The sequence below is a fragment of the Armigeres subalbatus genome, chromosome 3 (genome assembly GCF_024139115.2).
Source record: "Armigeres subalbatus isolate Guangzhou_Male chromosome 3, GZ_Asu_2, whole genome shotgun sequence".
In the NCBI taxonomy this organism is placed as follows: Eukaryota; Metazoa; Arthropoda; class Insecta; order Diptera; family Culicidae; genus Armigeres; species Armigeres subalbatus.
Window position 1 is genome coordinate 60,305,988 of NC_085141.1, and position 11,826 is coordinate 60,317,813.

General features: G+C 37.6%; 1 protein-coding gene across 1 annotated transcript; it reads right to left on the minus strand.

Moving 5' to 3' along the window:
- Positions 1 to 6,570: 6,570 nt before the first annotated feature.
- LOC134220149 (putative gustatory receptor 28b) lies at positions 6,571 to 7,450 on the minus strand. The gene is made up of 3 exons (XM_062699138.1): positions 6,986 to 7,450; positions 6,759 to 6,917; positions 6,571 to 6,701 (listed from the first exon to the last, which is right to left on the minus strand). The coding sequence occupies exons 1-3, from the start codon at positions 7,427 to 7,429 to the stop codon at positions 6,633 to 6,635; spliced, it is 672 nt and encodes a 223-aa protein (XP_062555122.1). The 5' UTR covers positions 7,430 to 7,450; the 3' UTR covers positions 6,571 to 6,632.
- Positions 7,451 to 11,826: the final 4,376 nt, after the last annotated feature.

Consider the following 11,826-nt stretch of genomic DNA (forward strand, 5'->3'; position numbering starts at 1 on the left):
TTTGATCAACTTTTTTTGTTTTATATTTCTCGAAAAAGTCGTTTTCAGGTGACTTTTAGAGCTCAAAAAAATGCAACTTTTGATGGGTAAATACGCTTAATATCTTTTTCCGATCAAAAGTTATAATCGTTTTTCTGTCAAAATTACATTTTTTTCATAAGTTGATATCTCCGGTTAGGGCAGACCAAAAAAATATATTCACACGGCATCTGAAAGAGAAATTAATATTCTTTATTATGTCAAAAAATTGGCGATCAAGTTTCACTAATTTTACTAAAATCATGTTTTTTTCAAATAAATTGATATAGACAGAAGCTGTACGACCGTGATCAGTTTTTAATTTTAATTTTATTGGCATATCGGTCTTGATGCTGCTTGTATAGAGCAAGGGAGCAGCGTGTGTGCGAAAGCAGATAAGAACGAAACGGAGTTTGAATGTTATCGCTAGGCAGCGACAAGTGTGAAAATGGTTTGAAAGGTATTGAAGTATGTGAGGGCCATTTGAGAATATTTAAATTATCGAAGCGTCCATCTTTGCCGTACATCCTTCCTGGGGATGGCTCGGGCAGTGAATGAAAGTCACTGTTACCGAGACTGCCAGTCTTTCTCACACACGCTGCTCCCTTCCTCTATACGAGCAGCATCAAGACCGATATGCCAATAAAATTAAAATTTAAATTGATATAACTCGACAACGGAAGAAGATACAGACGATATTCTTATATCAAAACACGCGTTTTAAAAAGCCCCAAAGGTCTTCAGAAGGTAACATCCGTGAAAAATAAAAAATGAAATGAGCAGATCATAAATATTTTTTTTTTGGACACCCTAATCCTGGTAAGTAAGATTACTCTAAACAAGTGAGCTTAAGAGCAACACAAAAAGTTTATATAGCAAAGTTGATTGGAAAAAGCTGCGCTACAACTTTGTAGAACATTTTTTGTCAATATTCCGCAAAATAAAAAAAAAATTAAATTTCACATTTTTATAAAATGGCCCACCCTATTTTTAGGTAACTCTATAATAATGGCCCAAGTATCCAGAACAACTTTGTAGAACAAACTTTGTTTCTTAAAAGTGTGCTTCAGACCGAAAATGCATCTTTTCTCGTAAATCTTGCAATACGATGATAATGATAAAATTGATAAAAAGTGTTTAAGCTGTAGTTTTTTTATTTTCCATTTCTCACGAACGTCATCTTTTGAAGACTTTTGGGGATTTTCAAAACGCGTGTTTTGCTATAAGAATATCGTCTGTATCTTCTTCCGTTGTTGAGTTATATTAATTTATTTGAAAAAACATGATTTTAGTAAAACTGATAACACTTGTGATAAAAAAATAACATATCCCCGAGTTTTTGACAAAATAAAGAATATTAATTTCTCTTTCAAATGCCGTGTGAATATATTTTTTTGGTCCGCCCTAACCGGAGATATCAACTTATGAAAAAAATGTAATTTTGACAGAAAAACGATTATAACTTTTGATCGGAAAAAGATATTGAGCGTATTTACCCATCAAAAGTTGCATTTTTTTGAGCTCTAAAAGTCACCTGAAAACGACTTTTTCGAGAAATATAAAACAAAAAAAGTAGATCAAAAATACTGTTTTTTTAGGTACACCCTAATTCAATTAGGTAAAATTGCTCTAAATCGACCAACTCAAGAGCTACAGAAAAAGTTTTTTAAGCAAAATTTATTGGAATAAGCTACGCTACAATTTTGTAGAACATAACATGTCAATATTCCGAAAAATAAAAAAAATATTTTCTATTTTTTTTTTATATGATGGGCCACCCTATTTTTTGGTAGAACCATAATTATGGCCTTACTATTTCGAACAATTTTGTAGAACAACAGTTTTTTCTAAAAAATATAGTTTTGGCGTAAAATGCATCTTTCCGCGTAAATCTGTATCCTGGACCATAGTGCGTTGTTCTCTGCTGCGTCGTTAATGGCTGCTTTGACTGTACTCCAGCAGTAATCAAGAGGGGCCCCATCGAGCTTCCCCTCTTCCGGCAATGCTGTCTCGAGATGCTGCACGTATGCAGTAGCGATATCAGGTTGCTTCAGTCGCTCTAGGTCGTACCGCGGCGGTCGTCGGAACCAAACATTGTTGATGACGGTTAGTTTTGGGCGCAGTTTCGTTTCGCAGTTTCGCAGCATCACCAGTAAGTGATCAGAGTCGATGTTAGCGCCACGATATGTCCTGACGTCGATAATGTTGCAGAAGTGCCGTCCTCCATTAAGAACGTGGTCGATTTGTGATTCTGTCTGCAGTGGTGATCTCCAGGTGTACCGACAAGGGAAGCTGTGTTTGATGTAGGTGCTGTGAATGGCCATATTCTTGGAGGCGGCGATATCAATTATTCGTAGGCTGTTTCGTTCGTCAGCCGGTGAGCGCTGAACTTCCCAATAGTCGGTCTAAACTCCTCCTCTTGGCCAACCTGAGCGTTCAAATCTCCTATGATAATTTTGACGTCGTGGCTTGGGCAGCTGTCGTACTCACGTTCCAGCTGCGCGTAGAATGCGTCCTTATCATCATCAGTGCTTCCTGAGTGTGGGCTATGGACGTTGATTATGCTGTAGTTGAAGAACCGGCCTTTGATCCTTAACCTGCACATTCTTTCATTGATCGGGCACCACCCGATCACGCGTCTGCGCATATCGCCCATCAATATGAACATTGTTCCCAGCTCGTGTGTGTTGCCGCAGCTCTGGAAGATGGTATGATTACCTCTAAACGATTCCAACAAACCTCCTGCAGCGCTACGATGCCGAATCCACGGTCCTTGAGCACATCGCGAGTATGCGTGTGCTCCAGAAAAATTTGAGAGATTTGTAGTTCCACGAACCGAGTTTCTAATCGTTAGTCCCTTTTCGTCGCAGTGGTCTTCGCCGATGGTTCCGGTCCGTACTCTTTTGTTGATTGTTCGTTGCGTATGTTTTTAAAGGCTGGCTTGCAGCGCCTGACACCAATACCCCTAAGCAATTTCCGGAGGACCATGGTGCACAGTTTCACTTAGAGTCCCTCGCTGGCACTCGGACGATGATCAGCCGCCCCTATCATGAAGAACAGACGCTGTTGTGAGCCGATCCTGACATGGAGAACAGACGCTCAATAAGATTTGCACCTCCGGAGAGGAGCACACCCCCCCTTTCCTGTCAGCATACAAAATAATAAATAAAGAGCAATAAAAAAATAAGAAAATTTCCATTAAAAAATACAAGAAAGCAATAAAGCTGATGAAATTTTACATGAACTTTAAACGCTTTTAAAGAAGGGGTCATCTATGGAAAAAAAGCACAGTTTGATTGCTTTTTTATATTTTTTTATGGAAATTTTCTTATTTTTTTATTGCTTTTTATTGATCATTTCGTGGAAAATTTTTATTTTGTTATGGAAAAAATATATTTATTTTGTGGAAAATTTTGTTATTTTTTATTGCTAATATTGATTTATTTATGGAAATTTTGTATTTTTTTTCGTGGAACATTTAATTTTTTTATGGAAAATTCTTCTTTTATAATTGCAATTTTTGCTTTTAAAAGTGCTTATTTATTTTTGTTTTGTGGAAAATTTTTAATTGTTTATGGAAATTTTGTTTTATTTGTGGAAATTTTATATTTATTTATTGCTCATACCCTGATTAGAGATGGGCAAAACAGCTCATTGCAGTGAGCGGATCTGATCCGTTCAGCTCATTGAAAAGAGTCAGCTCCTTGGATCAGCTCTTCAGTTCTTTAATGCTACATATAATAAAACATAATTGTTAATATTATTATTTTAATTATCGTTCAAAAATTTGAAAAATTTATGTCATTCATTAATTTATTCATTTTTTTCATCATTCATCTATTTACCTTTCTTTGAAATTTTTAAAATGTTTAGCTACAGTGAGGTAATAATTTCTATTGAAAAACCGACAATTTTAAACTAATAACATTTATTACGCTTTTTTCTGACCGTCTAGTTTTGAAGTCTAGGAGAACCATAACATTTATTTCTATACAAAAAACTAACTCAACATTATTTTCCATTCATAATTCTAAGTTGCATTTTATTGATAACGTTTCTCAAATCGTTAATTTAAATAATTCAGTCCCTAGTCTCTGATATGTATATGAACCACACGCTTAAAGTCAAGTATACATCGCATGAATAGCTTCCACACATCCCGGCGACGCCTTGGCCAACTCTCACTATGAGTGAAAATTTTGTGTGAAACATAAGCAGTCGCTGTGTACTGTCTCACATGTGCATGATATGTGTAAGTGAGTTTGCCTCGAACTGTCAAAGTCCCTTCTGGTCGCTATGATGGCGAACGTGTGCAGAATGTGCTGCAAGAAATCCTACTTTTTCGGAGGTTTTTCCTTTTGTTTTGATGGCGAAACAAAAAAAGTGCGAATACAATCATCGCACTTTGTTTTGTTGATCAAAACGATTGGAGAAGCCTCGAATAAATATGGAAAAGTTGGCTTACTTAAACATTAATTTGAAAACATACAATTGAGGTTAGGTTCGATTTCCGACTGCTCTCTCGCTGTGTAAAATGAACTCACCGAAAATCATCGGCCATCAGTTACACAAAAAATGAGTAACATCGTAGTTACTCATAATATGAGTTGTTCAGGAGAGGCCCGTTTTGTGTGAACGGAACACAAAAATATGTAAGTCATTTTAAGCGTGCATATCACGTGTCATAAGTTTTCTCTTAGTACTGGATGCAGTAAATCAATGCCTTGTTTGCGCGCGCTTCTAACCCTTTTAACCATGCGTAGTTGACATTTTCATTCAAGCGAGCACATTCATCTACACGCTTAAAGTCAAGTACACATCGCATGAATAGCTTTCACACATCACGGCGACGCCTTGGCCAACTCTCACTATGAGTGAAAATTTTGTGTGAAACATAAGCAGTCGCTGTGTACTGTCTCACATGTGCATGATATGTGTAAGTGAGTTTGCCTCGAGCTGTCAAAGTCCCTCCGGGTCGCTATGATGGCGAACGTGTGCAGAATGTGCTGCAAGAAATCGAACTTTTTCGGAGGTTTTCATTTGGTTTTGATGGCGAAACAAAAAAAGTGCAAATACAAAAATCGCACTTTGTTTTGTTGATCAGAAACAGATTGGAGAAGCCTCCGAATAAGTATCAGAAAAAGTTAGCTTACTTTAACATTAACAATTGAGGTTAGGTTCGATTTCCGACTGCTCTCTCGCTGTGTAAAATGAACTCACCGAAAATCATCGGCCATCAGTTTACACAAAATGAGTAACATCGTAGTTACTCATAATATGAGTTGTTCAGGAGAGGCCCGTTTTGTGTGAACGGAACACAAAAATATATAAGTCATTTTAGCGTGTACACGCTTAAAATGACATATGGTTCCCATTCTTTCGCTGGACGACGACATGAACTGAGCTGAGAGTTCTTCGGATCTTCGGATCTTTTGCTTGGTACGGTTCTTTCGCTACCGCACTATTAGGTATGTTTTGTATGTGCGTTCGTAGCGCCGGTATGTGGGTATGGGTTTAGAAATAAACGGCAAGCCAGATTATTTTTACTTGTGTGTTTCTTATTCCTTTCTGCAGCAGAAATGATTATGTTACTTGGCTAGATAGTGCTGTCGCTTGGCTTGATGGTGCTTGAGATGTAAATAATAAACGATCAGCACGTGCGCGGTACTGGACTGGAATGCTCATACAAGCTCGCTTGTGTTGTGTACTGCGAGCGTGGTATTTTCGTTTGTGTTGTACAAAATACAACAGCGCGCGTATGCTCGAGGGAGTTTCTCTAGGCGCGTGTTTGACAATGATTTCATCAATTTAAAGTGAGCTGCTGAGCTGGGCTTCTTTAAAAAAGATCCATGGCTCATCAGCTCAATGTAAGGAAGCGAATCTTTGGAACAGCTCCTGAGCGGAGCGCCCACCTCTAACCCTGATTTCTTTATTGGCAATTTACTATTTTCTTATGGGAATTTTCTAATTGTTAAGGGGGAGTATTTATTTTAGTCCGGGGAGGTAGGGATTGGAGTTTCTGGGCAAGAGGCTAAGGACCGCGAGATGGGGTCTATTTTATTCCTTCAGGTACGCGAAGTACCATTGGTACGCTTTACCCAGCATTTGCCGTGCCAAAGGGTACCCATATCCGAATCAATTCTCCAACGCTTTGACAGGCACACAGACACAGGTAAGGTTTGCTTGTAGACACATGCAGCTTTTTATATAGAAATTTAACAGAGCGCACAACGTCCTTGGTAAGCTCCACAATTTGCGTTGGCCAAGAAAGAGGTCGTTAGGCCTTTGGACCCAGTCCCTGATGCCTCCATTTTTAAAAATACGTGAAATAGTATCACCATCGAACGGACCATGTGAAAATCGTAAAAAGCGTGATTCTTATTACGTCGTCCAGGGCGTTCAACATTGCTAGCGTATTGATAGGCATTGTTTTTTTTTCGGAACGGAAAAATATCTTTTATTTGTTCGACTCGGTTTACAAGATGCTATGCGAATATTTTTTAAGAATAGCGAATTCCAGCCAAATAAAATTTGGCCAGTCATCGGTAACTCAATAATCGTAATTTTGTTCCATTAAATATCCTGCATGTCATGATTATGCTTCTCCAGGGTTTCTAAATCTTCAAATTGATGAAATCAAACTGAAGCAGTATCACCAGATTTGTGGTCGAAGAGCCAATTAGCTGAAAGAAAGAAACCTGTTGAATATTTTCAATATTAGCACCTGCACATTTTCTTACTGTATAGCATAGAGTCCAGTCGAAATCAAACAATCCACTTGACACTGATGGAGCATGATGCATCAGCTGCTGGGAGAAGAACTTGTATTCTCTAAAACGTTTTATGTCATACCGTTGATAACAAATTGCCTTGTGAATTTTAACACGGGATCTTTTGCACTGTTATTGGTCGAAATCGATTTTAATGCAGTTAGAAAACATTTCACTCGTTACTTTATTATTGTTACCTCATAGTTTAACCAATTGCAGCCAACGATTAACTGGAACACAAACAATATAAAGTACCCGCTGAAGATCATATTCGATCTGGTCACTTTGATCATCACCGCATCCACATGAACAGCTGCATAGGAATGTATCAGCCCAAAACTCGCAAACAACGTGTAAATGAACGCACACCCCAGTGCCAACATGACCTGCTTGGAGAAGCAATCGTTGAACAAACGCACCGAATCGCTCAACAGTGCATGCATCAAAGCAAAACTCCGCATCATTTTACGGTGGTGTTTGGCCCCCGACTTAGAATCGACCGGAAGTGTGTCCAAATACTTCTCAATCTGTATGTTCAACACGATAAAACGTCTTCGAATAACGGATAGCAGCATGATTGTGTTCGACGTAAGCGTTTGGTAACAGCCGATAATCCAACTAAATCCGAGCACCATGCGCATAACTTGCAACCAGCCAAGCTCAGTGAATGACGGTGATGTTTGCGACATCAGGACTAGGAAACATATTTGCTGTAAATAACTAAACGTCAGGTAGGCCACAGCCCGGAAGTGTTGTACTTGGTAATCCCAACATACATCAAATTGCGCTGAAAGCTGAAAATACAATGTTGCAAAAAAGTACAACAATAAAGACAGTGCAATATGTATTGTAACTTACCAGAACGTCTGCCCTGCGAATGACATCGAAGAACTTTGCCATTTGAAATCCCTTGATGTAGTTCAGTACTATGGTACTCGACACAGTCAATTGGCAAAGCATTAAATATCCAAGAACGCCAGCAGTGATCAGGGGCGAATCGGTCAAAACTACTCTACCCTGTTGAAAATTTTCATAGGCGCTGTACGAAAACATGCCGCACATTAGGAGTCCAATGACAAGCAGCGTGTGGTCGGTGCTAGTTCGCTCATAGGTTTGATCAACAAAATTGGCAGTAATCGTTGAGATGCAAAAAAATCGCGAGACTCTGTACACCGGAAGCAAGGATTGGTAAAAATTATCTACTTTGAACCACCGCATTATTGCGCGCTACCTGTCGAATAAAACCTCCACGTGTGCTGGCCATTGTTGTTCGATATGCGAATCTATTACTCGTTGGATTGCTCATGCATTTTTAAATAGAGTAATGATAAGAACGATTTCGTTAATGGGTGCGATTATTTATGTCAGTCGTAGACACCCAAGCTCAGACAATTTCCAATAACAACAAAACTCACGCAAATCATACAGTCGTAACTGTAGTTATGATAAAGCCGAGAAAATCGAAATTTAAGTTTCTGGTGTAGAAATAAAATTCCTTGAATTATCATGAAATTGTCTGAAATTTCGTGTACAATTGTCATTTCCTTGCCCACCACACATCCTTCAATTAAATATACAAACATGCAGCAAATGAAGAAATTCACATTCTGTCCTCTACAGCAATCACTGTAGCAAAACAATATGCCTACTTTAAGTGGTAGAGAAGAACAGTGCATAACGCACCCCCGGGGCCAGTAGGACATTCATAAAGGATTATTATCATTACAATTCAAAATTAGCTATCTATTATTGATCTCCATTGAAAAAACTGAGCAATATCGCTTCATATTCACTCACTTTTAACGATTAGACCATTAAGAAAAAATAAACAACCATGCGTTCACCATTATTTTCAAACACCGTCTTCGAGAAGAGATCGTGCAGACTGAACACTTAACACCTAGCATAAGACAAAGGACAGGACACTTAACATCCAGTGAACCAGTGGAGAGCTTTTCGTATCATGGATTTTTCTTAACATTTAGGAGTGCAATCAATTGCATATTATTCGGCAACTCGGCCGTACGAAAACCATTTTTTTGTTAAATATCTTGGCTGTGCATATGCACAGCACAATGTTTCGAAATGGACAAATTGATATGAAATTTGCGAAAAAAAAATATCCACGTGTCTTGGAAGGACTCGAACCCTCAACCTCCTACTTTCTAGGTCGCGGTGGATGCAAAAAATATCCTTTAATGTTTTTCCCGTCGTTCGCATTTATGTACATTTCTTATTATTCTTCTTCTTCTTCTTCTTCTTATTGGCTTTACATCCCCACACTGGGACAGAGCCGCCTTGCAGCTTAGTGTTCATTAAGCACTTCCACAGTTATTAACTGCGAGGTTTCTAAGCCAGGTTGTCATTTTTGCATTCGTATATCATGAGGCTAGCACGGTGATATTTTTATGCCCAGGGAAGTCGTGACAATTTTTAATTAGGAGCGCAAAGTCGTTTGTGTAGTTTGTATACGAGGATGTCTTTGGTGATATACGTGTGGCTGTGTGATAATACATGGATCAATTACGAATATCTCAGAACAGCTCTGGAAGAGTGAAGTGAATTGTTCGTGGACACTAGAAGTGATCTTCGCTTCCTCAATTCATTTATCCAGAATTGGATCAATTTGGTGAGATTGTTTCAATATGGTTTATATATGATTCCAAAACTAAATGCGCGCTGGATTTAAAAAATCCGGAAGTTTGTTTATGGATCCATTATCCAATTGATAATGGTAGCATAAACAGGCGGGGCTTATTGCAAGTGAAAGTGACCTCGGGCTGAAGCTGACTTTTTTGCAGACAGCTTTCTTCCATAATACCACTGCCGGACAGTGGGGGTTTGATTGAAGATACAAACACACACACAGGGAAGTCGAGACAATTTCCAATCCGAAAATTGCCTAGACCGGCACCGGGAATCGAACCCAGCCACCCTCACCATGATCTTACTTTGTAGCCGCGCGTCTTACCGCACGGCTAAGGAGGGCCCCTTTTTTGTACACTATTATTTTCAAAAAGAAATAAGTTAGAAGTTTCATGAAGACATTGAAAACGTAGAATAAAGATGAGGTATTCCTCGGGATCCGGATACCTTTCTCCTACGCGCGGTAACTGGAAATGGAAGAAGAATGGTTTTATGCAGATCGAGCACCAATGTGTGCTGGATACAGATTTCAATGAGATAAGTGAAATAATAAATTATCCTCATCAAACGAAGATGCAGTATTTGACCATTCCAGATTACTATCCGAATGTAAGTGAAATATGTCGTTAAGAAATGTATCTTCATCTCCTGCAATACTGCATAGTTTGCCATCGATAATGTTCATGAAGTAATCCTGAGAGTGATGTAATCGAAGATTTTTAAATTTTCTGACAATTCTGTATTCTACAAAATCTGTATAAGAATTGGACATATGCGAAAATGTTTCTAATACAAATCTCGGATACTTATTCAAAAGGCTTCCCCTACCTGTCTGTGGTGATGGTTTACGTGGGAGTACTATCAGATTGGACAAATCAACGTTTGAATCTTTGTTTACAAAATCACATACGTCCTTTTGAATAAGTACTCGACAAGTATTGAATGAGACACACAGAGAAAAGGACCCAATTGCTAACGTTCATACTTCATTTACTCACCTTTTTGTACTTGAAAAACATCCTCATCAGTCATTTGGAAGCAAGAAAAGTCGTGCTTCCGTTTATTTGCTGTTTTCCAATCGGACCTAACCCGAACTGTTTGATTCAAACATATTATAAGTTTGCGAATAAACATGACCATTTTTTAATCGAATGGATGAAATTTGTATCCCGGGATCATACAATTTTGCAAGCTTTTTTTACAATACTTGTTTGTGACCTTAAACTTCTGATATGAAATCAAAGAGAAATTTATATTCATATTTTTCTTAGAACAAACTGAGTTTCTAAAACCATTTTTTGTCAATGTTTTAGACCAAATACTGCAAAACTATTTTTCTATTGAACAAGGACGTCACATAGGCCATAATTTTATTATTTTATAGCATATTTTGAATATAATAGTTCCTTTTCATATGGAATTATTCCGTAGTCGTACAGAACTGATTAAGTACAGTAAATCAGCAAAAAACTGGATTATCTGTAAGAATTTCATTATGCTTTTTCTGTTCTGAAGTTTTTCCAATGTTATATGATAGAATGAAATGATGTTTACAATGATGGTTATAGCACGAGTGAAATTTTGAAACGAGTTAATGGTAATTATAAATAATCTCATTAAATTGGTGACGAACTATTTTCTGAAAAATCTTTTGAAGTAAATCTACTTATCATTTGAATTAAAATCAACAAATAGCCTTTATTGGAAGACTTTATTTCATAAAGGTCGTAGGCTCGCAATTCAAAGCGATAGCCGAACTATGATAGAAACGGTTTACATTGAATATTATACCATAATCATAATGGTATTGAATTATAATCACGCTGTAGTCTGATTTTCTTTATACATTTTTGGAAGAAGGATTTTAATATTATATTGATTATGTTGCGAAAACCGTAGGCCTCATTGGTTTAGATTAATGCAAGAGTTTTCCATAAATTTGTATTGCTTGAAGAACGTATAGTGTTAATAGGTAACGGTATCAATCATATTCTCGTTCTATTTGTAGCTGTACGAAGAACGGTAAAAAATTTTGATGGTAAGCTCGATTTACTCATGGTAAATCCGGGACAGTAGATTCATAACAGTTGTACCTTAATCAAAAATGTTTACTGAACTGCAATGTAGTTTGGCAGTTTTTTGATCATAGTGACTACGGTTTTAATAGACAGGACGCCACATTGTTACAGTATATTACCGGTGTAAAGGCGTATTGACCAAGGTTTGTGGTCTTGGCTATAATGATCAAAATTGTATTAAAAGAGCGTTCACATTATTGGGTTTGCAAATTGTTACCTCCAGGAACATCACCAAGCTCTATGATACTGAAAAAATTACATAATTCCGAGTTCATTTTCCAAAGCTTAACTTTAGTTCCTGCTTCAACTTTTAT